At 26.5% G+C, this 27923-nt stretch overlaps 1 protein-coding gene across 4 annotated transcripts; it reads left to right on the top strand.

Moving 5' to 3' along the window:
- The first annotated feature begins 1842 nt into the window (after nt 1-1842).
- On the top strand, nt 1843-27923 carry LOC111620166 (transforming growth factor-beta-induced protein ig-h3-like). 4 transcript variants are annotated; one of them, XM_023362044.1, is made up of 12 exons: nt 1843-1895; nt 2064-2108; nt 11697-11795; nt 11998-12062; nt 13152-13300; nt 13492-13668; nt 13907-14204; nt 14322-14531; nt 14612-14928; nt 21845-21981; nt 22057-22228; nt 27566-27923. In XM_023362044.1, exons 1-12 carry the CDS (start codon nt 1885-1887, stop codon nt 27830-27832), a joined length of 1947 nt encoding a protein of 648 aa, XP_023217812.1. In that variant the 5' UTR covers nt 1843-1884; the 3' UTR covers nt 27833-27923. The 4 variants fall into 4 exon arrangements, with proteins under 4 accessions (XP_023217812.1, XP_023217813.1, XP_023217814.1 ...); XM_023362046.1 differs by lacking the exon at nt 1843-1895 and adding an exon at nt 11045-11171; XM_023362045.1 differs by lacking the exon at nt 2064-2108.

Raw genomic sequence — 27923 nt, forward strand, 5'->3', positions numbered from 1 at the left:
GGAAAGAAACAGATGCAAAAACCAATCCCGATCAAATTACCTTGGTTATGGTGCTGAGATAATCGAAATGGGTGGAGATCGTTACAGATATTTATCAAGCGAATGGGAGTGGTTTGTATTTAAACAAGCGAATAATTCAAATTTTACTACATTCTTAAGTTGTAAATATAATATTCATTTTATAATTCGTTATTTTAGGCCGTTATTTTAAGTTAGGAAAAAAAAGATAAGAAATTATCGTGAGAAAAACGTCACGTTTTCATCCAACTTATCCTAAAATGCTTCATTAAAATTAACGTGACTTCCTTGTTAGATATAAGCTATTGATGATAAGCTTCTTGATTGCGATCGACTAACTCCTACACAAACTTGTTGTTGACAAAATAAAGATGCTGGAAATTCAGGCTTTATAATATAGGCTAGTAAAAAATTATTATATTAAAAGCTCCATTTGCTTTTTCCAGATTATTCGGGTGGAGCGTGAAAACAGTATCTATAGCTTTAAAATGAGAGCCGACAGACTTTACGACTTTTCGCCCACGTGAACAAAATAATCCCCCGGAGAAACGGCCCATTTGGTTATTATCCAATTATATAATTACAAAAACGGTATTAAACGAAAAAATTTCTTTGTCTCAATTTAGCTCTGAAGCTTTTTTTAGCATTATTTTGTTGTAAACAACGTTCTTTCTTTCTCTCTCCTTTTCCCTTCGCACTTTTGTTCGGATAGGGCAAGAATTTTAAGAGGTGTAACTCGTAGATTTACTGTCCACTGCTTCTGTCATTAGTGAAATAATGAAAAGCGATCGCCTACATTATATAGCAGATATAATCATTAAATTGGCCATGAAATGTGACTGTAGGTGGCCAAAACTAATCTTAATGCCACCTCAATTCTATATTATAAAATTGGACAAAATAAATAAGTTTATTATACAGAGAACTCGAAAAAATAAATCTCAATGATTCTTTGTCCAATTAAAAGAAACATAATATCTATAAATGGAAATCGATTTATTTCTTTAAGAACGATTTCTATGTTTATGTTGATGAATAAAGGGTTAAAAGGAGAAAGTTGCCACCCAAAGCTATTTTTACGTTCTCGTTTAAGGAGAAACCCGTTTCAAAACAGTTTTTTTCTTCCCCATTTGTTTTTCGCATAACTTTATTAAATCGAGATAAAAATCTCTCTCTTTTGACATTTATTGTTCATAAAATATTCTTCCAATAAGAAATACATAAATCTCGATAACGTATACTCAATATGTATACATTATTTCCATCCCGTCGGTACGGTTACTGCGCAAGAACACGTTCACTTTTTTTTTTTTAATCCAGCTTTATTATAGAAAATACGTAATTTTAAAAAATTTTTCACGAGGGGTGCTTCCCTCCAAACAATTTCAATTACCCTCCCAGTGAGCAATGACATTCGTGACGTCACATTTTCCGCCTACATCGGCGCATGCGATGTAGAATCAAGGCCGTATTTAATTCCTTTATCTGGCGCGGTAGCCAAACTCCGATTTCAGTTTTGTGTCAAGAAGTTGAATACCTAAGCCACCGTTGTGACGTCATCATGAAGCATTTTTGTTTGTTTTCACTTTTTATTCATTTTGTTGTGGCCAAACGAATTTCTAATTGGCACATAAAGATAGCCCAAAGTCAAGGGTAAGGCTAAATATATACTGTATATTCTATACTCAACTTTTGCCAATTTGCTTTTAAATATATTTAAAGTCCGAGATATAATTAAGAAATAATTTTTAAAAAGTTTTTAAATTATTTTTTGTTCTTTTAAATGTTTTAAATTAAATTGTCAAANTATTATTTCAGCTCAAGATATTTATTTTTCCCTTACTAATTGAGCAATTTTGGTTCAAGATGCGTGTCAGGTAAATATATTATAGGTTCTTTAAACAATGATTTTTCTTAAAATCCCAGTGATTTAGAAATTTGAATTTTGATTGTTCCATAAATATTAATAAGAAAACTTCTCTAACTTAAAATATCTTTTTATTTTTTTCGAATTATTTATGAAATTATCGACATATTTTATGAAGTTCCATAGGCAAGAAACATCTCCAGGAATTTATTAAATATGTCAGGTATGAAGTTATTAAACCCCATATTGATTAATCAGCGTGAATAAAAAAAATATATCTTTTCAGAAAACAAATAAAATAATATATAAAAATATTTATTTTATAATTTCGAATCTTACACTCATACAATTAACATTACGTTATCGTTTTATCCAAAGATTTCGATTTCTGCGACTATAAATTGTTATTCCATTTTTATCATTCTTTCCTTCTCCTGAATTTATTATTTCGTACAGTTTTTTTCTGCATAAATAGATTTTATAAATTATAATTTCGCGTTTCATTGCCAACTTTTACAATTTACAATCTAAATTTCACGATATATTGACCAAAAAAGAAAAAAAAAAAAAAAAAACATTGATATTACAATATTTCAATTTTAAATTTTCAAATTCTCGTCAGAAATGATGTTTTTAGAAGATTGCTTGCAGTTTGACAAGCAAGTATGTATATATTATTATTTTTCTTTACCATTTTCAAACTTATTGGGCATATGACAAGTCTTGAAACTTCTTCGATTTATTCAAACGACTGTTTTCCTTTTTTATTTTTTACCTTTTGAAAAATTGACACTGTCAAATTTTTGCAGCTCTTAATGGACTTTTTCCTATTTTTCATTTAACATTTATTCCTGTCATATCAAAAGATATTATTAAAACATAACTGTATAAATTTTTCATTATTTAAATATATTATTACTATAAATATTTTTTCATTTATTTATTTATTAAATCTATAAATTAGTTTACAGTTATTAGCTGTATTTTTAATATTTTAATTATTTAATGCTTTATACGTCTCTTTCCTTGAAAATATTCTACTAATTGAATTTTTCTAGATAATTTAGTTTTTTATATGATATATAAATAGGTTAAATGCCTTAATGTAACATTATTTACTACTACAATATGAAATATTTCTTCAGTTATTTCGAAATAAAATTCAATTACTAGTAACTTGATTTAATCATTTTTCTATAGTGAAACTTTTAAGAGGTTATAAAGTTATTAAAATAATAGTCTATAATTTGTATAATAAATAAAATAAAAAAAATTAATACGAGAAACAAATTTTATTTTTATTTTATTAAAAAAAAATAATAATAATAAAATAATCGGAAATTAAATTCAGATCGAGTAAAATTATTTAAATCAGCAAAAATTATCTTCAATTTTCTATTTTATTATTATTATTTAAAAAAAAATTGTTAGCCAGATACTTTATTCTTCTGTTATTGAAAAAAAAGACTGCTCAAACAATTTAGATTTCATGGAAAATATTTTTAAATATTCACAATTTCTTCAGCATTTTCTATTATGTAAAATATCTTTTTGTTACGCCTATCCGTTAAATCTTCCTTCATGTTGCACAATGTCAATATCTTGAATGTTTTCGACTTAGTTTTCAATTTTCCGAACTTGCTTAAAAACATTTCTTCCATACTTATATTATGTAAAATTTTCTACTCGTAGAATTTGCAATTTTTTTCTTTTATTGTTGAAAAATAGTCGAAAATAACTTTTACAAGATATACTTTCTTATTCCTTTTGTTTCCACGATAAGAATTTATTATTTATTTTCTGTTTCTTAATAGTTTATTTATTTATTTTTATGACATTCGAATATATAATTTAAATTTATCAGATTTTGATCTTCACAATTAAATCGTTCCCATATCTAACAACGCTATTGTTCTTCCTTTCTTGTTGTATCTCGTTATGGTCGCTACTTATATGTGTACATTATACATATACTGTATTTAATTTATTTTTTATTTTTTGTTTATCTTTTTAATATTCTGTTGTTTTTTTCTTTTACTTGGATATACTTGAAACGAGAACAAATTCTTAACAAACTTGTTATTATCTGCATTAAAACAACCTTTTTTCTTTCTCTTTTCTAATTTCATTTGTGGTTTCCTTCTTTGTTCCGGCTCTAATTAGCTATAGAATCAGATCTATCTTAAATAAACCAATCTTCTCCTTTTTCTGTAACTTATATCTTCGTTGGATGTCGAAACTTTTCTGTAATTGAACTAAATTATTTTAATTACTTTTATAAAATTGTCTCTCTTTACTCTTTTAAATACTTTACTCGTTCGATCATAAGAACATAAAAAGAAAGATGAGCAATAGAAGATAAGCAAGAGGAAGATGGAAGATGCTATAGGAATTGTTTTTTTTTATAAGATTATATATATATAATCTGCTATCAATTGACCGTTTATTTGAGAGATAATTTAATGAATTTATAAAAGATATATTCTGCTGTAAAATATATACTTTATCCGTTCAAACTTTCGTTTCTCAAATATCATATTTCTCTAGAACAACAATCTAAATCAATTTTATATCAAACGATAAGTAAATATGAGTCGGATAAACACAAAATCTAAATATAGTTTATCGAGAGAACAAGAGAATAAATATATATATATAACTTAAATACAAAAATAAAGTACTACATTTATAAAATTTTAGTATTAATAATAATAGACAAACCCTTATGTTTCATTAATATTTTTTTTTTCAATTTTTTCAAAAAGTGACAAATTGAATTGTATGATAATTAATTAGTTTTTTTCTTTTTAATCGCTCCTATTTCACAAGTTCAGAAGAAACACGAAAAAAATACATAAAAGTATCTTTATAAGACGTCTTCGAGAGGAATTTTTAACATCTTCTGCATATTGAAGTGGACGAAGATCTGAAAATAAAGGTCGATTGTGCCGTGACCCTATTCAACTATTTTATTCGATCCCGAGATGTGAAGAAGGACGAATTATGAAGAGACTTTTATGTTTTTTAGTGTTTCTTCTGAACTTGTGAAAATTTTTACCGTAGTTATCGTCCCGGTTTTATATTTTTATTTTACGATTAATTTAGTCTCGTTTCGTGCCTGTTAAACAGAGCGTAACGGTAGGGAGGCGTAAGTAAAGTACGGAAGTTTTCATCCAATACAAAATTATGCAAAACAATGACGTATCCAGATACTGTATTGAGAAAATGTTCTCTGTTATGTATAAATCCCAGATCGAAATTAAAGTTCCCAGAAAGAAATTAAAGAAATTTAGTTGGTGTTTACACTTTTTTCCTTCAAAGAAAATGCATTATACCGCACGTGTTTGATGCGTGCGGTATAATGCCAATAATAATTATTGAAACGTTAATCCTCCGTTATATTTTCCAAAAGCTTTTAATCACAGAAAAATAAATGTTTTGCTCTTTACAAATTGACAATATCGCTGTTTAATGTTATATTTTTATAATGTTGTAATATAAATGCAATTTTTCTAACGAAAATATTATTATCCACTATTGAGTATCAGATACGGTATCAAATTTTATTTAAAAAATTTTCCTTTAAATATTTTAGGAATTATTCGATTCCAAATGAAACACTTTTATATATAAAAATATATTTTAATACCAAGCGTTTATAATTTGAAAAACAAACAAATTATTGAAAGTATTAATGATATTTTAGAAGGGAGAATGTCGGAATTTGATGATTATGAATTGAATTAGTTGATATTTTTAGAGATATTCTTCTTTATTCTATAGGAATCGGCAGAAATAAGCTACTATATTCAATTTTGTTTCTTTTATTTTCTTCAAATAACAGTAAAGAGCAGTCATTTATTGAAAATATGAAACATTGTAGCATAACATTCCAGAAATTCTTTGTTCATTATTGAAGAGTTCGAAGCAAATCTGCACTTTTGATTTTTGTTATAAAGACTTCATTTTGAGCAATTTCTCGTTTAAATTCTAAATATACAATTTTGACGGTTTTCTAAATAGCCATAGCCAATTTATTAGAGAGGACCGAATATTAGATCTTCGGAATTCAAACCTATTAAACTTGCACCTAGCATTTTTGTTTCTTTAGGCTACGACGAAATTGCGTTTTGCTGCGAATTTTCAAACGTTGCTTCTCAAATCGCTCTCAGGCATAAGTGAAATGGTGAGCTTGTTTTCATTTAAATCAACTTACAGACAAGCATTTCCTGACACAAAGCTGCAAACATCTTTCCATCTCTTTTAAAAAGAAAAAATATGCCGCGGGTCGGTCCCGATGAAAATCTGATACCAGTTGATTACTTCCGATTCTCTAGATTGGAGAAACTTTGATGTGAACTAGTTCATTACACCACTGCAATCTTCTCAAAGTAGCAGTCGGTTCCATTTTACACAACACAGAATTTCTCCCTAAATTAATTCTCTATCAAATTTATTAATAATCTACCGCATATTTTGGCTTCTCTTATTGTTTTTAATAACTATTTCCGCCTAAATCTTAAATACTAATTGATTTATAAGTAATTATATATGATGCAATCTTAAAACAGTAAAATAAATGATAATCATGAATGTTAATAACCGAAATATTTATGATAAATTTAATTTTTTGAACTGTAAATATAGAAAAAAAAAACGATAAATATTTTAAAGGGAGGAAAATATCTTGAAGTTAATTTTATTAATAACGAGACTGATCTAATTTGGGATCGACCGGAAATAAATATCTAATTTAATTTAAGCCGCTTTAAGACATCGTTTGCCATCTAGCGGGAACAAAACGAACTTAATGATATCTGTCCAAGTAATTTAATTTTATCAATTCTATAGCGATTTAAATAGTGACACGGAGGAAAATTTAAAGGGAGAAATTTGTATCAAATGTCATTCTAATGTGCAGCCGACTGAAATTTGCGAGAGACTAATCATTTCCACCATCTTTTCCTTCCATTATATCACTGCACTATAATGTAGTTTGGAAAGCATTCCACAGTCCATTACCAGTCGATTTTCTACATTTTTATAAATCTAAAACTCTGCTCTCTTCTCACTTACTAATAATAGCAGATAGAATTTCCCCATTTAATTGCTGGACGATATCAAATTTATAAAGCGACGGCACTTCTGACCCACTTGGAATCTCTTTCAAGTATTTTGGCAGCGTTATCGCTTTAGTTAGTAAATAATGCCGACCTTGTGTGCGAATGACATCATAACCACGTAACGGTATCATCACACGTATCTAAGGTGTCCCCTCGTTATTTTTCACTTTACTCTTCGTCTTAATTAAAATTCCTGCTTATTAACTAATTTACGAATTTATTGATAATTACACTACGTAGAAAATTCGTTCTTTAAAATATAGGCTACACATTTAGAGCTTGGACAAATTTCCTCGTTTTATAAAAAGCCGAATATAATTTCCATATTTTAGTTTATTTCGAACGTTTTTATACGGTTTTTACCGTCTTAAATGGAAGAATGTTAATGTTATTGATATTTCTTAGAAAGACGAATGAATAAGTTCAGTCACTTGCATATATTTCGAATACAAAACTGCAATCCTACTTATTTGCCTGATGCTATATTCTGATTTCCCTTTACTTGCCAATTGGCTATTCCCATGGAATGTGTCTAGCAACATTACAGAATTAGTACGAATCGGATGTGTTTAAATATTTTATAATAAATTTATTATTCTAATAGCGAATCAAACTTTTTTTTTAACTCGACTCTTATTCCACTAGACGACATCTAGTGTCTGTAAAATAAATCAAAAGGGAGGAACTATCTGTCGACATCACGCCCAGAGTTACTTTATCACATCCCATGTCACGGGGATACGTGACATCACGGAAAAGATGCGTGATGCGTGTGATGATGCTCTTGGCGCAAGTTTTAAAATTAATCTCATTTTTAAGGCAATCAGATTTCTGTAAATATTAAAATGGTTTTTAAATGACCTGTTTAATCATGTTTTTCCTCACTTCATACTCTTGTTTACTTCTGTTGAATTAATTAGGGAAAGAAACAGATGCAAAAACCAATCCCGATCAAATTACCTTGGTTATGGTGCTGAGATAATCGAAATGGGTGGAGATCGTTACAGATATTTATCAAGCGAATGGGAGTGGTTTGTATTTAAACAAGCGAATAATTCAAATTTTACTACATTCTTAAGTTGTAAATATAATATTCATTTTATAATTCGTTATTTTAGGCCGTTATTTTAAGTTAGGAAAAAAAAGATAAGAAATTATCGTGAGAAAAACGTCACGTTTTCATCCAACTTATCCTAAAATGCTTCATTAAAATTAACGTGACTTCCTTGTTAGATATAAGCTATTGATGATAAGCTTCTTGATTGCGATCGACTAACTCCTACACAAACTTGTTGTTGACAAAATAAAGATGCTGGAAATTCAGGCTTTATAATATAGGCTAGTAAAAAATTATTATATTAAAAGCTCCATTTGCTTTTTCCAGATTATTCGGGTGGAGCGTGAAAACAGTATCTATAGCTTTAAAATGAGAGCCGACAGACTTTACGACTTTTCGCCCACGTGAACAAAATAATCCCCCGGAGAAACGGCCCATTTGGTTATTATCCAATTATATAATTACAAAAACGGTATTAAACGAAAAAATTTCTTTGTCTCAATTTAGCTCTGAAGCTTTTTTTAGCATTATTTTGTTGTAAACAACGTTCTTTCTTTCTCTCTCCTTTTCCCTTCGCACTTTTGTTCGGATAGGGCAAGAATTTTAAGAGGTGTAACTCGTAGATTTACTGTCCACTGCTTCTGTCATTAGTGAAATAATGAAAAGCGATCGCCTACATTATATAGCAGATATAATCATTAAATTGGCCATGAAATGTGACTGTAGGTGGCCAAAACTAATCTTAATGCCACCTCAATTCTATATTATAAAATTGGACAAAATAAATAAGTTTATTATACAGAGAACTCGAAAAAATAAATCTCAATGATTCTTTGTCCAATTAAAAGAAACATAATATCTATAAATGGAAATCGATTTATTTCTTTAAGAACGATTTCTATGTTTATGTTGATGAATAAAGGGTTAAAAGGAGAAAGTTGCCACCCAAAGCTATTTTTACGTTCTCGTTTAAGGAGAAACCCGTTTCAAAACAGTTTTTTTCTTCCCCATTTGTTTTTCGCATAACTTTATTAAATCGAGATAAAAATCTCTCTCTTTTGACATTTATTGTTCATAAAATATTCTTCCAATAAGAAATACATAAATCTCGATAACGTATACTCAATATGTATACATTATTTCCATCCCGTCGGTACGGTTACTGCGCAAGAACACGTTCACTTTTTTTTTTTTAATCCAGCTTTATTATAGAAAATACGTAATTTTAAAAAATTTTTCACGAGGGGTGCTTCCCTCCAAACAATTTCAATTACCCTCCCAGTGAGCAATGACATTCGTGACGTCACATTTTCCGCCTACATCGGCGCATGCGATGTAGAATCAAGGCCGTATTTAATTCCTTTATCTGGCGCGGTAGCCAAACTCCGATTTCAGTTTTGTGTCAAGAAGTTGAATACCTAAGCCACCGTTGTGACGTCATCATGAAGCATTTTTGTTTGTTTTCACTTTTTATTCATTTTGTTGTGGCCAAACGAATTTCTAATTGGCACATAAAGATAGCCCAAAGTCAAGGGTAAGGCTAAATATATACTGTATATTCTATACTCAACTTTTGCCAATTTGCTTTTAAATATATTTAAAGTCCGAGATATAATTAAGAAATAATTTTTAAAAAGTTTTTAAATTATTTTTTGTTCTTTTAAATGTTTTAAATTAAATTGTCAAAGTTTAAGATTGCGATTTTTACCTTGTAAAATGTACGTCATTTTTCTATTGTTTAAAAATTTAATTGGCATTTTTAAAATTAAATTTTATTCCATAATACAACATTAATTTCCATTAACAACCCAAATTTAAAATTAACTTTTCTAATGAAAAAAACCAATTTTTTAATATCATTTCCATTCTAAATAAATTGATATTAATATTATATTTCAAAACAATTATTATTATTTTTTTTCAGAGCGTATTTTACATTAATTTTACAAGGAAATGTAAAATTAATGTAAAAATACTCGTTTGAGTAGAGTAATTTCTTTTCTAATAATCCGAAGGTTAATGATATATAGCATATATATATAATGGGCTATTATAAATAAAATGGTGTTTTAAAAATAATTTTATTTTTCATTAAAAAGGAAATTGTCAAATTTTACATGACGCGCCATTTATCACGAAATATATCTCTGAAGGGCAGAGAATGTTTGTGATCTACATTTTAAATATTTTAAAATATGTTTACGTTTAAAGAAATGATACCTTCCGAGAGTTATATATATATATGTGTGTGTGAGCCATTAAAATTTTAGCTTTTGTTGCAGTTTTAAGTATGTACTGTACAAAGCAATACTTACTTTTAGCCATACTTTAATAAATATATTAATGTTTATCGCCGTTTTCTGCTAGAAATTATAAGTTTATACAGCATTAAATTGTTTATATTTAAGAAATAAGTACTTATACCACGACCGAATATTCATAAACAACTTTTATAAACTGTCCAGTGCACTCGGACGTTTGCTCTTACTCTCTGAAAAAATAAAATATGATCTGCAACATGTTCGAGTTTTTTTTTCCTTTATAGAAATAAAAACAAATTCAGAATAACGTTTTATATATTAATAGTTATAAAAAAAAGTAATTAAATCTTTACGGAGTTTTTTCTTCTTACTTAAAAGAGCAATAACACCAAACCACGTGATTCTTAATAAATAATTTATAAAATAATTTAAAATATTAGAGAAACGTAATCGATCTTCTGTTAATGTGTTTAAAGTAAATAAATTTAAACATCATTTTATGAGGAAGAATAAATCCAATAATTTATTTTGAAACTCGAGTTAAATGCTACTTATATATCGGAAATGGCTTAAGCAGTTTATTTTAATCGGATGTGAAATTTATACTGTTTATATATTTTGCGTATTTTAAAATGGTTAGAGGTTCTTTAGATTTATTATATGTATACTTCTTTTATTATGCTAATTAATCACGCTAAGCTTAAAATTGTATATAAAGTTCTAAAGAAAAGCGATAGATGGCGGTATCTGACGTCAACAACGAAACGTGAGAAAGTAGAGAAACACGTGGTGATGTAGATTACCAAATGAGTAGGATTAATGATTCAGTCGAGCGCCAAATGAATGTAAGTCAATAACAGCTGTAATGACTCATTTGTGATCAGATTGCCCAGTAGAAATGAAATAAATTAAAGGAGCTTCTTCCTTTAAACAGAGCCATTTAACAAGTATCAAATAACGTGTCCTGTTCACTGCTTTAATTCAAAGCTGGACTCCTTCTTTTTGGATAAAAAAAAAGAAAAAAAAAATATATATATATATATAATAATAAATTAAATTCAGACCTTGTTATAAGTTTCGAAACTCCGATCCTTTTTCTTCCATATAACGCTTCAGATATTATTTTTCACACTGATGTCTGTTATATGGAAAAGTAATTTTAAATGTGATACACTTAATATCAAAAATGATTGGGTATACAATATTTCTTTTGTATTATTCAACAAAATTTGGTGTTTAGGGGTTATTTACCCGATAATTTCGGAATCTGTAATAAATGCTCTTACCGTTAAAGAAACATAAAAAGTTTATAATAATGAAAATATTTATTTTATAAATAATATATACATAAAAAAATATTCCTCCCGCAGACCAAATACTTGTGTAGTAGAAGAAATTCCGGAAACGTCTCATAAATATTGGACAGAATGTAAATATTGGACAAACAGAGAAATCTGTGGAATTAATTCGTAAGTTTTTAATAAAGATATTTATACAACCTATTAAATACTAATAAAGAAACGAAAATTCAATAACTATCATTTCAATTATATGTTGTTTTCATTAATATTTTTCAACAATTTTATTTTCAAAAAATTATTTAAATATAAAAGAGGTATTTGCATTTTATTATATCATTCAATAGATTAAATACATTTAATGCATTTCTAGGATTATCAGATACGAATGTTGTGAAGGCTATATTCAAGTTGAAGGCAAACCTGGTTGTACTGGAGGTATTAATGTTATTAACAACAAGTTCTTAATTTTATTTTTAGTAGTAGATTTAAATCAAATATTTCAAAGGCATTTAAAAATTTATTTATTGTTTTCTTTGCATGTTTTGAAACTTCTATTTTATTTCTGTAAGCAGTTTTGATCTAAATATGAATATTTATTTCAATTATTTTAGGAATTTTTCTAAACACTGAAAGATTACTGTATATGAGATTAATAATTTAACCTTCATTTCTTGCTCTTAGCATTATTATAGAACAAAATAAATTGTACTAAAACTTTGGGGAAAAAATATTAAAACATAAAATTTATTTATTGTATAAAATGAAATGAAAAATATTTATTATTCTCATTTATTATTATTTTGAATATTTTTTATTTTTACTTAATTAGAGATTAAAATTTTATTAGCTATTTAATTTTAATGCCTTTGTACCTTAATTATGTATCTTTGGAAAAAACTTGAAACCTAAAGATGTTATCTACAAAATAATAAATAGTAAGAGATTTGAAATGAATAATAATCAGTTAGAAATTGTTTTGAATGTTTTATGTAGCTATTTCAATTAAAATAATCAATTAAACATTAATTTTTTTATAGTAAGATTTACAATAATAATATGAATGATATAAGGAATTTATTAAAATCATAATATTTCTAACATTATGAACATATTAGAATATACAAATACATTCATATAATGACCATATTTGTATTTCCTTAAATGATAAACAGAAATATCTTTTTGAGTAACATTTCAATAAAAAAAAAACTTAAATAGTGGTTACAGTATGTTTAAAATTAAAGGTTTCAACAATGATTTTAATATATTAGTACTTAAGGTAGTTAACACTTTCTTAAATCTTGAGAATAAACATTCTATCATTTAAAAGTGAGAGCAAAATATAAAAATTTTAAAACTTAGATTATAAGTCAAATCTATTTTTACCTTGTCAATCTCCAGAAACAGAATAATTGACAATAAATTTAAGTATAATACTATATTCTGCAATGTTTTTAAATTAAGTTGCATTCTTTATATTCTCTAGTTCTATTATTATTTTAATAAAGCAGTTTTTTTTTCCAGTGAAACCAATGTCTAATGTATTAGATACAGCGAGAGACCTTGGAGCGACTAAGTTTGTAGAATATTTAATTCGTGGTGGATTTTCCCAGCAACTGATACAAGGAGAGAAAGCTGTTACATTATTTGCTCCTACAAATGAAGCATTTAAAGTATTTTAAATATATAATATACATACACATTATTTTAATACTTTCTCATTTTCAAAATGTAGTTAATAACTATCTAGACTAAAATATAGTTTTAATATTTAATAAATTTTAAAAAATATATATTATTCACTTTAAGTTCAATCAAAATAATTTAAATTTTAAATTTTTATGTATTTTAATCATTATATTAGGCAATGGATTTGAATTATATTAGTTCCTTAGAAGAAAGCATTAATGAAAGGCGATCTCCATATCTCGGCTATCATATTATTGAAAATAAATTACTGAGTCGAGAATTACATGGCAATAATGAAGCAGAAACATTGTATAGTGGAAAAAAATTAAGAATTAGTCGTTTTGGAAATGGAGTAAGTTTACAGAATAAACATTAAAAAACTTTCAAATAGCTTATAAAAAAATAAAATATTATTTTAACTGAAAAGTGTCAATAGTGTCAAACATATAGTGTCAAATTAAAATAAATCATAAATATTAATTTAAATTATTATTAATTTTCAATGAATTTTATTATAAATAAATTGCCTTTTCCATACTTTTAAAATGCATTAAAAATAATAAAATATAAATCTCTAATGCTGTTTTTAGATGATGACTGTAGATTGTGCTCTTGTTGTACGTAAAGATCAACAAGCCACCAATGGAATTGTCCATCTTATCGATAAAGTACTCGTTCCACCACCATCTAGAGGACTTTCAAGTATTCCAGAAATTATATTTACTGATGGAAGATTTCGTGAAATGGCTCAATTAATGATAGAAACCAATTATGTGAATGAATTAAGAGCTAATGGGCCTTTCACTATTTTGGCTCCAACTGATGAAACATTTTACAAAATGCGTGAAAATGGAATATCTTTTTCCAACAACAAAGAAGCAAAAAGAGGTAATTTTAAAATATATTTAGAAGTAATAAATGTTTATGAATTATTATTGAAAACATAAAATGTAATTCTGCTGATTGAATGCTTTCAATAATTTAATTTATTTCTATGATTTTTAGCACTTTTGAAAAATCACATTATCCCACATGCTGTGTGTCCATCAGTTGTCATTGATAAACATCATCTCACAACACTTGGAGGTGGAGTTTTAGAATTGCATTGTAATAAATCTGGTTTATATGCAAATGATGCAAAACTGAAGAAAGAAACATTAATAGCTAGTAATGGAATGATTCAAGTTTTAGAAAATGTTATTATTCCTGACAGAGGTAAACTATTTTGTAATCAAAAATTAATAAATTTACCATAAATGTCATTTTAATTAATATTTTAATTAAATATTTTACAGCTAGAAGCCTGGAAGATTTAATGAAGAAGAATTCTGATAAAATTGATATATTTTTAAAAATTTTAAAAAAAGCAAATATGGAATCTATACTTAATAGTGCAAATCTTACAGTAACTATATTTGCACCATCGGATGCTGCATTTGAAACATTGGATGAATCAGAATTAAACCAATTGATGTCAGATGTAGAAAAAGCACGTGAATTAATTAATTATCATGTTGTCCATGGTAGACATCGATCTGACAATATAGCAGACAACCAAAAAGTCTTGACTTTAGATAGGCAGAATCATCTTCGATTAAAAGTTTACAGAAAGGTAAAGTTAAATGCAAAGTTTTATCATATAAATAAATATATAACAATCTAAAATACTGTAGGAGGTGGTAAAAAGTATGGATTGCATCCATAGGCAATGCAATTACTATTATTTTGAGCAATAGATTTAAGATATGTACTCCAAAACCCTTCAAACTGAGTGTAGAAGAGTAAGTAGGCTTACATTTTGGCATTTATCAATATGTGGAAAATTCTTGATGAGATATGATGATTATGCTGGACAGGAGGAGGTGGAGATATGTAATGGTTCCACTTCCTTCAACCCCTTCATGCATAATACTGTGTCCTTCTGCACCTTAATCAAATGCACTTATATTCACTGTTCCAAGGTCACAGATTGAAATGCCAGGCAGGACCATCTGTCTAGCACTACAGAATTGTCTCCAGAAGTGTAATATTGAGAACTTTGTATATACTGATCAACATATGCTGAAATGTAAGCCTTCTTCCTCCTCCTCCATATTCATACACTTCATAAAACTTCAACCTATTTTTGAATCTATCATTAAAAATAATAATAAATGCATTGCATACTGATACAGTCCTAATCTAAAATAGATTATGAAAGATCATTATAAACATAACTTCATCATACAACTAAAATTATTAAGTATAACAAAAATTTATTAATTTTATATGATTAATTAATATATATCAATTTCTGTAACTAATCAGATAATTTAACAAAATTATTTTTAATATTTAAATTCATACTTACAAATATTATAATTTTTTCATCTGGAAATCTGAAATTTAGTATTAATCTAATGTGGCTGGCTATAAGTCCCAAATTAGATGAGTCACTCCCACATTTGAGCTTCTATTGTCCCACTGTCTCCCAAATATTTGGCAGGATACTGAACATCCTGCTTTAGAAGAACAACATAATGAATGTTCCTCCTGATGACCTCAATTCACTGACTGAACAATGTTACCATATTATATAGGATGCACTGACAATTGATTGAAGTCTGTTGCATGTGTGTAGTAAAATTATAAGTCAACCAATACTCCAATACAATATTTCAATGCAGCTTCAGCAGTATCATTCAACCTAAAATCTGGTGGTTTTCTGTCTTGCTGGGACTAATGCACTCACTGGAAGGATTTCTCATGAATGGACTTATTGTTCTTGTTGACTTTTCTTAACCATAAATCTAGATGTTTATACTTGTTACAACATTGCTTCTGGTGAAATGTTACATTGATGCCTCTGGTACTGGGAACATTTGCAGTAACTATACAAGGCATTCAAACAGCACTTGGATCTTACATAAAAAAATTCACTCATTAGTGAAATGTTGTGCAACAAATGTTTTTCCAGCAGAGGACACAGTTCCAAACACTTCATTGATTCTGTGGCAGTTAGATTGAAGTAAATCATGAGATAATTTGAATTCACAATTGTCACAATTCAGTTTTTGTAGTATCCTGGTATCCTGCATATCCTGAAATGTATCTTGTTCCAGTATCCATTGTAGTTAATTGTTAATATAAACTTGCAAATAACAGGGTTACTAGATTAATAGTAGTTTAAAAATTAAAAATCTAAGCAGATGCTGACCTGAAAAGAAAAAATTGATCATTTTATTCCTCCCAGATCTCTCTTGTACAGACACTTCACTGTTGTTGATTTTAAGAAAATACTCTCAACAGAAAATAAAGCCTACTAGGATAAGTACTTATAATTGAAAAGACTACATAAAAAGTTGTTAACAAAAAACAACAATGAGTTAAAAACAATTTTTAATAATTCAACTGAACACATCTTATTATTAATTAAGAAGTTATTAATATTTATCCTTAGTGGGAACTTTCTTTAAAAATTCTTTGTCATTTAAATCAGTACCATTTAAAATATGACTATATATTTCAGGAAGTTCCTATTGTTACTAGGCTTGCCTTATGATTCACACAATTTATATGATTTTTAATGTTTGAACACCCAACATGAGTTACTGAAAATTCTGAAAAGCACAGTTCACATTTCACTTCATCAACATAATTGCAGACTTTTCTCAATCATCAGTAAATACATGGTTTCTTTTTGGCATTTTGGAGATTATATTAATTTAATGTACAGTACAAAATAATCACAAATGCCAACTAGCAATTTGAACTGGACTAAGATAGGACATGTGCAACAATGACATAACCAGTGTAAGTTTCAGTATTTCCAACTCTAATTGAAACAAAATATCTAAAAAATGAAATAAAAATATCTGGAACTCAAAGGCTACATGCTATTATAAATTCTGTGAAAAAATATCTGAATGAAAAAATAAAACATCTAAATTCATTAGGCCAGATGACATAAATTTTTGGGGAAAAGATCTAGACATTAAATGTACTTAGATCTAGATACAAAATATTTAGATTGGCAACAGCATGTGTAACAGAAGGGATTATTTAGTTGCCAAATTGCCATTTTACTTAAGGCTGCACTATTTTTACTTCTTGTATATTTGGCATTTTTAAAATTTTACCAAATAACCAGGACAAAATGACAAACTGGCCAGTATGCTGAGACCACATCATCAAATAGGGACAATCCCGGTCAAAACGGGATGTTTGGTAAGCCTAAGTATTTTTGTTGTGCTAGTTAATTTGTTGTTTAGCATTATCATATGATATGAATTTTGGAAAATATTTCCAACAAATTATTCTTCTTCAGTTGTATTTATTAAAAATTTTAGAATCACTTCACAGAAAACTGCTTTTCAAGGTTCATACCTATACTTTATCCTAAAATTTCTGATTCCTACAACCCACGTTCAGCCAAAATAAAAAACTATACATATGTTAAAAATTATATCTTCAAGCAAATTTGTCAGAAAATAAAATATTTTACTTTATTTTATACACAGCTATGTAATACAATATGGTTGTGATTTACAGTTCTTTTTTTCAAAATTTATCTACTACTTTAAATATGACAAATAATCAATTTTGTATGTTATATTCAAACAAACTCAAAAACAAAACAGTCAATCTTATATTCTTAACTCAAAAGAATCAAATAATCACTGAATAATATTTTTCCCAATTACTGGAAAAATGTCACTAGCTACATGACACTTGAAGTTGTTTATGTAGTACAATAAAAACAATTTTTAAGATGAGTTTATGAAAATAATTTTTTTATAATGCAAGCAACTGAAAAATTAAGCACAATAAAAAAAAATCTTAAATTTTTAAATTATATTTCTTATGAATGTAATTATAAAAAGGTAGTCAATAACATTTTCTTAGATTTTAATGTGTTTCTAAGATATGATTAGTCTCAATTTACATGAATCAGTTTTTTGTTCTAAGAACAAAATCCATACACGAATCATGATTATACTGTAATGTAAACTTATTGTGGTAATAAATCTTTAGACTTATGCTGTTTAAAAAACTGAAACTTAAAACCAGATATTTCACAAGTATAACAAGAATAACTGAAAAAGTAATATAATAAAACTTTCTTACAAGTTAGACAAATTGAAATAAATAAGCTTTATCAATTTCTCAGAAAGAAAATCAATTGAAAACTTGAATTCTGAATGTATGCAACAGTCTACATATATATGTTACTGGCCAAACCCAATTTCAGGCCAAACTTCTTTATCCTACGCATGTCAGGATATACTAGTTTAGCCTAGGATAATCTAGTTTGGCCTAACTACTTTAGGCTTAACTAGTTTGACCTAGGCTGAACTGATTTATGTACTACAAATATATGCCAGTGTAAAAAAAAATGATTTTGTGTAATTCGAAATGCCACCACAGTACACCCGGTGGTTAAAGTGTACCTACGTAACTGCAATAGTGGTGCTTCGGTTAGGTTGGTTTGGTTAGGTTAACTACAGTTTTAGTAGACGTTTCCTTTTTTTTCTTTTGTTCAAGAAATACTATGAATCAATAACTAGTGACGTTAAACAATGGGCAGCCTGCCAGCGGCTCCCCTTTGGGAGGAGTCCGCCGGGAGCACGAACAGTGTGAAGTGCCACCATTGGGGTTACCTAGGTACACTTTAACCCACCCTGTAAAAATAAATAAATGATTAAATACTTTATATGCTATACTAAATAACACAAACAAGTTCATTTTTAATTTTACTTTGACTTTAAAAGTTATTTTTATTCTTTCATTTGAATTTTTGAAAATATTTTTGAAAGTTAATTACCTTTAAAAGTGCATGGCGTAATAAAAAAATACAAACTGATAAGTACTGATTAGCTTATTTTTATTTTATAGTTTTGTACAAGTGTTGTGTCACTTCTAATCAATACCGTTTTTTATAATTAAGTAGACTATGTTTGAATAAATATTGTTCATCTAATTGATTGCCTTTTAATTTTATTTTAACCATTAATATACTTAAATCAGGCCTGGCCAATTAAATAAAATTTGCATGTGTCATTGTTATAATGAGCAAGTGCGAGTACAAACTCTTGGTATAACAATGAAATCTTATTCATTTTGTATTTATTTTACTTTTTTAAAAGCATGTTTGCCTAAATTGTGACCCATTGTAATGTTACGCGTGATCAAAGTGGCTTGCGAAACAATTTGGGTTGGCCAGGCCTGACTTAAATAATAATTCTAAATCAGTTCGGCCTAAAACAAACTAGTTAAGCCTAAAGTATTTAGGCCAAACTAGATTGTCCTAGGCTAATCTAGTATATCCTGACATGTGTAGGATATACTAGTTTGGCCTGAAATCGGGTTTGGCCGGTAACATATATAAAGAATCAAATTTTCTGTAAAGAAAAACAAAACATTTATTTAAAAATTACAATTTTTCAAAATAAATATTTAAAGAAATTGAGATGATTTATATTGAAAATTATTTTGTACACAAAATATGAATTAATTTATATGTATGTATGTATGTATGTATGTATTTATTTAGCATAGATTTTTTAATGTTTAAATTAAGTGATATTTATTCTACACAATAATTTTCAATTATTTAAATTAATTTTAAATTACAAAACTTTATATATTATAGTTGGGGTGATTATGTAAATGCAGTATTCACTTGATACTGGTATAAAGTTCTATGCTAGCTTAAAGTCAAAGTATACTTAATAAAAACAATTATTTTATCATGAATTTGTGTTGTTAATGTACAAATCTATATTGAAAAGTTCCTGATTATATGAAACATATTTAATTTTACTATTTTCTGTAGTACAATGTAAATGTTATGATTCAATTCTAATGTTTATGAACTTTTATATAGTATAAGTGATATAATTATGGATTCTTATTGTTTGAATTAAAGAAATTGTACAGATTCCTGGTAAATCCAAGAATAAGCATGATTGTCTGGTTCCCTTCAGGAATAAAAAGAAATTTTTGAAGATTATTTTTCAGATTAGGGGCATTCAACCTACAATTTAGGAAACTCTCTAAATTGAAAGATGATCTTCAAAAAATCTTTTTTATTCCAAAAGAGAAACAGAGAATCATGTCATAAATCTATAAAATTTCTTTAATTTCCAACTGTAAGAATATTTACTACAGATATTCCTAAAAATCAAGATTACAGGAGTATAAATGTGATCATGTTAATAAGATTAGAAAAAAAGTGATTAAGTTTGTTTACTTTTCAATAAATATAAGTATAGTTTGTAAAAAAATGATGAGAAAACTGTTAGATTCTTGCAGAAGAAGCTTTAGTAGAATTCTCAATTCTACTATAATTAACCAGCTAACTAACCAGACAAAAATATTTTTGTATTTTATTCAATTTTTGCTGTTTTAATGTTGCAGTTTATTATTTCATTAGCATGCAGGTAAATCACATTACTTTACTTTACTTTATATAAGATAACATAAAATATAGACACAGAACAATACAATATAAATACTTACAATATAAATAATTACTTCATATGTTCATGAACAACATAAAATTTATATTTTCACACAAAAATACATATTCTAAACATACACAAATGAAGTTTAATCTGGAAAAATGCAAAACTATTCAATATAGAATAATGATCAAATTTTATTCAGAACTCTTTAGTAGTTTCAAGATAGATTTTTAAAATTATTATTGTAAATGTGATAGAAGAAAGATAAACCAAAAATATTACCAAAAGTTTTGAAAAGATTTTAAGAGAAATAATTACTGTAGTATGAAAATACTTTTTAAACAGGTCAGAGTAAAAAATTTTATTATAATGCTAAAGTTTTACATATTTATCATAGTGAAGAATCAAGAAACAGAGTACATTTTTTATATTTATAAACGAACAGGATTTTTTTAAATTTTTACAATATCAAAATTTAACTATTTTATAACTTTTAAAATTATTCCATTCTGTAAATATTCTATTTTTATATAACTATAAAAGCATTTTTATGAGGAATAAACTTTATATTATTTTTTAACACTTGTAGACAAAGTTTACATTCCTCATTGTTTTATACACTTAAAAATAAAATATAAAAAACTATTGTCTGTTTGTATTGTATTGCTATTTTGTTTTTTTTTTTTTTTTATTATAGGTCTAATGGATTTTAGGGAGAGTTTATTGCTTTGCAACAGACATTAGACATTATTTATTTTTAAAAAATTATTCAAATAAACATTAAGACTTAAAAGTAAAGCTCTTTTTCTGAATAAATAATTTTTGATGTCTATAAATTTATATATATTTTTAATTATATATTTCTAAAATATTTTTTATTAGCAACATTAGAAAAGTTACTATAGAATAATCATAATGCTTGATATATAAATTTATTATTAAAATAGTTGGAGCTAAATTAAATAAAATAATTAAAAATTCTGTTCATTATACTTTAATATATAATTATTTAAACATTAAGATAGTTGTGTAATATTTATCAGAATTATATTATATTAGTAGATAGTGCTTTATTTTAAACAGGCTATAGGTATAGAATCTGCTGTAGTAAAAAGGCCTAACATAGAAGGAGAAAATGGTATACTTCATATTGTTGACAAAGTATTAACCCAACCAAGTACAAGTATCTTGGAAGTTGTTGAAACTACAGGTGACTTTAGGTAAGTATAAAATAAGTAAACCAGTGGCTTTACAATTTAATGATGATAATTTTCTAATAATTTGATATCTGTTAGCATGTTTGCTGATGCAATTCACCGTGTGAGACGAGAAGATCCAAAATTTCTTAGCATGGAATCTAAAATTGATACAACTTTTACACTTTTTGCACCTGTCAATAAAGCATTTCATAAACTGCATAAAGATAAATTGAGATCTTTAATGAGAAACAAGAGGAATTTGAAAAAAGTAGGTTACTTTTTCAAATATTTAAATTAAGTTAACAATAGACTAAATGTGTTAATAGTGCTCAATGATATTAGATAAATATGAAGGAAAAGGACTTGATATATCAAAACTTAATTATATTTAATACACTTAAAACAAAAATACATAATAATATGTTAAAAAATTAAATTTAACAATACATAATGATTCTTAAAATTCCATAAATTGAAAACATAGAAATACATTTTACTAGACTAAAAATTCATAGAATGGTGATAATGACGTATTAACTTATATTTTTTATCCTAAAAAGTGAACACTTTCAAATACTAAGATCAAATGCTACTTGCTTCAAAAGAATATTCATCTTAAATTAAATGATAAAATTTTAAATAAAAAATATATTCAGATAAAGATATATATTTTAAATATAATAATTACATAAAGTAAATATAGTATTATTTATGTTATATTACATGTATATTTTTAACTGAAAATACTTCTACAATAGAGTTTAATGAACAATGATTATTATTACTGTTTATAATGTTCTGACCAATTTACAAATGTGAGTTGTTTTGTGATTAGTATCAAATATATATATTAATTTCACAATATGCAATAATTATTTTTTATTTCTTTCTACATATATTAATCCCATATTACAATAATGTAACAAATGATTATTTCGAAAAATTTTTTCAGAGAAATCTTAAATATTTTATGATTGGCTTGATTTAATCAATTGAATTGAAATTATCACTTAAAATTAATTCTGTGTTGAATATTTATAAATTCATTAAATTTCACTTTTAAAATTGCAAAATTGATTTCTGTGACTTTCACACTGTTTAAACTTTGATTTGAGTCAGACTTGATGAAAAGAAACTATATGCATAAACACATCTTTATTGTGTGGTTAGATGAATGAACAGTTAAGATGACAGCCTACTGCTCTGGGTGACCCATCAATTAATTTGGTCAAGTCAAAAAACCCAGGAATTTTTCAGATGGCAGTCTGTTGCAGATATGTTGTGGTTCTATCCCTCATCACTTGGTCAAAACCATAATAGGTCTGATAAAAAAAAAAGACCCTCTTAGTACCTACAGAGTGGAAAGAATCAAAAATAGAAGATATTAGAGAACAAAGTTATGAGGTATAGACTTATAATAAAAATTTGATATAAAAATATATCAAATTCTAATTTCCAATATAAAATCCACACACAGTTTGTAAACTAATGAATAAAGCAATTTTATTTTTCTGACAAATGCAATAATTGCAAGTACAATTTTAAAGTTAAAAATATATCTTATAAAATAAATTTGTTACATTATGCTACATTTGTGCACTGCATTTTAGACAATCATTAAACTATGAATGATTGCTATTGCTTGTTAAATCAACATTTAGCACATTGAATCTTGGATAATTTTTCTGAAATAATACAGGTTAATAATAAATGTAAAAATTTTGATAGACCCAAGTTGTGAAAGCTGAGTTGGCAATAATATTGTTATCAGAAGAATTATAAATACAAACATAGGTCTGTATTGAAACAACAAGATGAAAGGAAGATAAAAAATTTACATGAAAGAAAAGATTGTTGCTGATGTATGGCTAATAACTGTAATTCTTAATACTTATTCAATAATGAGCATCAATCTTTTAAGATAAATGCTTTTATTGATTTTAAATTTTTATGGATTATTATAATAATCTATAAAATAGCCCAGACAATAAAATATGAAAACATTTATTTACAAATTAGAAAAACAATATGAATATTTTTATATTTTATTATTGTCCTGGTTAGTTTGTTTATTAATTAATTAATGTTTTTATAATTGTGCCATTGCCCTGGAAATTTTTTTAACATTTTTGCACATTGAGATAGGTCTCAATGTGCAAAATGTCTCAAATAAAAGGTCAACTCAGCCATTAAGACTTGTCCTTTTCAACACCTCAGGAACACAAGATATGAAGACATTTTATTGTTTTTTTCTAATTGTGACTATTTTTATATGTATTTTAACATAGGGGTTATTTTCAGATAAAACAGTTTAGTTTAAATAGATTTCATAGTATTGTGTAAACAAATTATATCAAACAACAAGGCAGCAAAATATTAGAACTAAAAGAATAATTTTGGTCTATTGCTAAACATAGAAAAATTGAAAATAAGATTGTTGAAACCAAATATAACATGTTCAAAATAATATGCTATATTCTGAATGCTTTTATTTCACAAAAAGAAATTAATCTGACAAAATGTGCAATATGGATGAGCAGACTATATTTTATTAATATACAATACTGCCATCTTTATTACCTAGTATATTCTTAAAAAAATGTTTCAATGATGATTAAGTATGGTTATTCTCCCAATATGTTTTTTTTTTCTCATTCCACTTACTCTATCTAAAACAATTCTGAAATTATTTGTTGGTATCTGAGATTAACATTCTTTTCTTCATTATCCTATCCTAACTTTGATATTTACAAATTTTTATAATAAATCTGTTTATTCTAAATTTTTGCTTACTAGAGTAATATTGGATGGCATTTCATTTTAAACCCTGTTATATTAGAAATGTTATTCTCATAAATAAATAATCTATGAATGAACAAATGTTGCTAATCAATTAAAACAGGTGATATCATAATATTAACTTTTTGTATTAATGGTGTACTACAGTTATAATTTCATAAACTTTCAGATATGAAGTGTGGATTCTTTACTTTAACTTATAAATATATAGTGCAAAAAATTAATTCCTAATAAAATTTTACATTTATATCAGTGAAATATTGTAAGGAATTCATTGCACTTTTATTATTTCTGCGTAGTCAAACCCTGTATATATTCTTAGATGTGTTAGAAGAATTACAAAGTAATTATCAGTTGTGATCATTTACAACAGTGATTCCCAAACTTTTTTGAACCACCACCCCTCCCTTGGTTGTGTAAATTTATACCCAATGCCCCTAACCTGTTTTCCCTTGTGAGAAAGACTTAGAAAAGTTTTTCTAAGAACATTTCCATGACCCTCACTCTTTGTCTTCACTGTACATTGCATTTAATGGTTTCTAGATAAGGAGAACAACATTTATTCTTACCTGTTTTAATGGAAGAAAGAAAAAAGATTGTCAGTGACCCAAACTCTTGTCTACAGACAGTGTTTGGTCAGGACCCTGATTCTAGTGCCTCTTTATTGTAAACACACAATTTGTTACCAAAAAACATAAGGCTGATGATAATGCCGCACTCAGTGTGTTTTTCCTTCCTTATATTCAATATTTGGCATGAAGATCAAGCTGTATTGTATAAATGAAATTGGCTAATTAATAAATAAACTATAATTTTTCAATATTAAAATTAAGTTCCAAACTTTGGAAAAATGTAAATTTTTACAACTATAGAGATTATTTAATAATAAATAGGCTGACCGTACTTTCTTGATACCAGGACAGGACAAGGAGCTAAAGATGATAGATATAAGAGTATACTTATTAAAATTTTGTCACAAAATATAGATGGGCATTATTAACAATTTGTTAGTACATTATTACTGATTTGCTTTGGTGGCATAAAAAAGAATATGTAAATTTCTCAAAAATATCAGTTTTTATTTTCAAAAATCTTTATTTAATTTGGTATCATATTGTATTGTTAGGTTGATGTAGAAAGTTTCCTATTGATAGAATCAAACCAAGCATATTTTTCACATGGATTTATTTTGCTGTCATTATTTTGTTTATGTTTTGGTCACTCACAATTTTATTGTAAACTTATCTTGTAAGTTGCAATTTTACTTTATAATTAGCATTTTTTTGTAGCTTCAATATTTAATTTTGACTTCTCTTTTCACCACACAAATTCAGAAGTAAGAATATTCTTTCTACAGACGTTATAGTTTTTGAAAAACAAAGAACTAATTTTATCAAATTATTAAAATCTTGGAATTCAAGATTCTTTTCATGCATTTCATTAAATATTTTGACCCATCTGTCTGCTATGTCAATTATTTATTTATTTATTTTTTCTTCATTTAATTTTTTAAAGTGTTCGGTTATTATTGTCTTTATTAACCATTGATCGATTTAATCTGTTTCTGTTTGTGTAATATATTCTTTAAATTTGTTGAAATTTCTGTATTTCATGACATATCTTCCTCACTAGTTTCCATTCAATTTTTTGACCCTTATCAAAGCAAAATAAATATGTTGTATATTGTAATCTGAAGTTGAGATTTGTTACAAATGTGTTTAATATAGAAACTAGAGAACTAAGTTTTTAATTTTCAACAAACAGGACAAAAATGAAAATTTTACTAAAACAAGATAGTCTGGACGGAGCAAAAAACCTACTCTTCCATTCTAAACATTATGGTCAGTCTATTAGTAATCACCTTTAACATTATTATTCAGTGACCACAGAAAAAATACATTTAAAAATAGGCTCTTGATATGTTTATCCAGCCTGATTATTGTTGAAACTTATTGCCCCATTACAGAATCACAATTTATGCTTATTTGTATGAAACTATTTTGCAGTACAATATATTTATATTTATTATTTATCCATGTTTGAAAGATAATATTAAAAATTATATATAAATTTAAGAATTAAGTAAGAATTTTTAAAAATAAGATTAATATAGAATATTTAATATACTATTAGTTGTAATTTAAAATAAATTTTAAGAAATTACAAAATTTATCACTATGATAACTACATTTATTTTTATAAATCTGTTTGCAAAATGATGATGATAAATTAGCAACCAAACCAGTGTGAATATACATTAGCTAAAATTAGTTTGATTTTTCTAATAAGATATTCAGAAAAATTTTAAATACATATATCAGAAAGTATTAGATAGCATAAATTGTATAAATTTCTAGAATATATAATTAAATTTTATTTATGTTACTTTTTATATAGAAATTTATTGATAGAAATTCAAATGTAGATAAATATGATTATGTAAATGTCAATGTTTGCACTACTAAACTTTACAACTACTAGTTTTAAAAAATTACATAACAGTAATTTTAAACATTAACAACCTAATAGAAAAAATTATTAAACTCTGACACACAATCCATTTATGTAGAAAAAGACTTCTGAAAACCAACTGATACTCGCTCGACCTTGGTCCAAATAGTAGAGTTAAGTCCCTTTTATAAAAGCTAGCAATTTATTCTAAGAAACAAAAAGGATCTAATTTCAAATATTAATCATATTATTAATGCTAGAGTTTCAAAAATTAGCTGTAAATTTATCATTGGAAAATTTCATTTTAAGATAAGTAATTTAATTTATTGATTTAAACTTTGTTTTCATTTTTCAGGTAATTCAGAATCATGTAGTTGACAACATGTATTCAACAGGATCTTTCAAATCTCAGTTAATGTATGATTTAAAAACAGAATTTCAAACAGTACATGTACATAAGGAAAAGGGTGAACTGATGGTAAATGATGCTCATGTAATTGAGTCTGATGTGCTTGCAACAGATGGTATCATTCATTGCATTGATAAAGTTCTTCTTCCAGAAACCAAAAGAAAATCAAAATCTATGAATTCAAAATTGATTCAGCGTAAACACAGTGAATAAAAATAAAACAAATTGTTTCTGATTTTAAAAAATCTTTAAACAATAAATGTAACATTTAATGATTTCAAATTTCACCAAAATTTTTATAAAA

The sequence above is a fragment of the Centruroides sculpturatus genome, unplaced genomic scaffold, assembly GCF_000671375.1.
Source record: "Centruroides sculpturatus isolate CEXI.00-Female unplaced genomic scaffold, Cexi_2.0 scaffold202, whole genome shotgun sequence".
In the NCBI taxonomy this organism is placed as follows: Eukaryota; Metazoa; Arthropoda; class Arachnida; order Scorpiones; family Buthidae; genus Centruroides; species Centruroides sculpturatus.

Excerpts from the sequence above, each read along its gene's own strand:
- LOC111620166 (XM_023362043.1), top strand. The coding sequence starts at position 9,394 with ATGCGATGTAGAATCAAGGCCGTATTTAATTCCTTTATCTGGCGCGGT. Across the intron at positions 11,796-11,997 it reads GAAATCTGTGGAATTAATTC|GATTATCAGATACGAATGTT; the intron begins GTAAGTTTTTAA and ends ATGCATTTCTAG. Across the intron at positions 21,982-22,056 it reads GAAACTACAGGTGACTTTAG|CATGTTTGCTGATGCAATTC; the intron begins GTAAGTATAAAA and ends GATATCTGTTAG.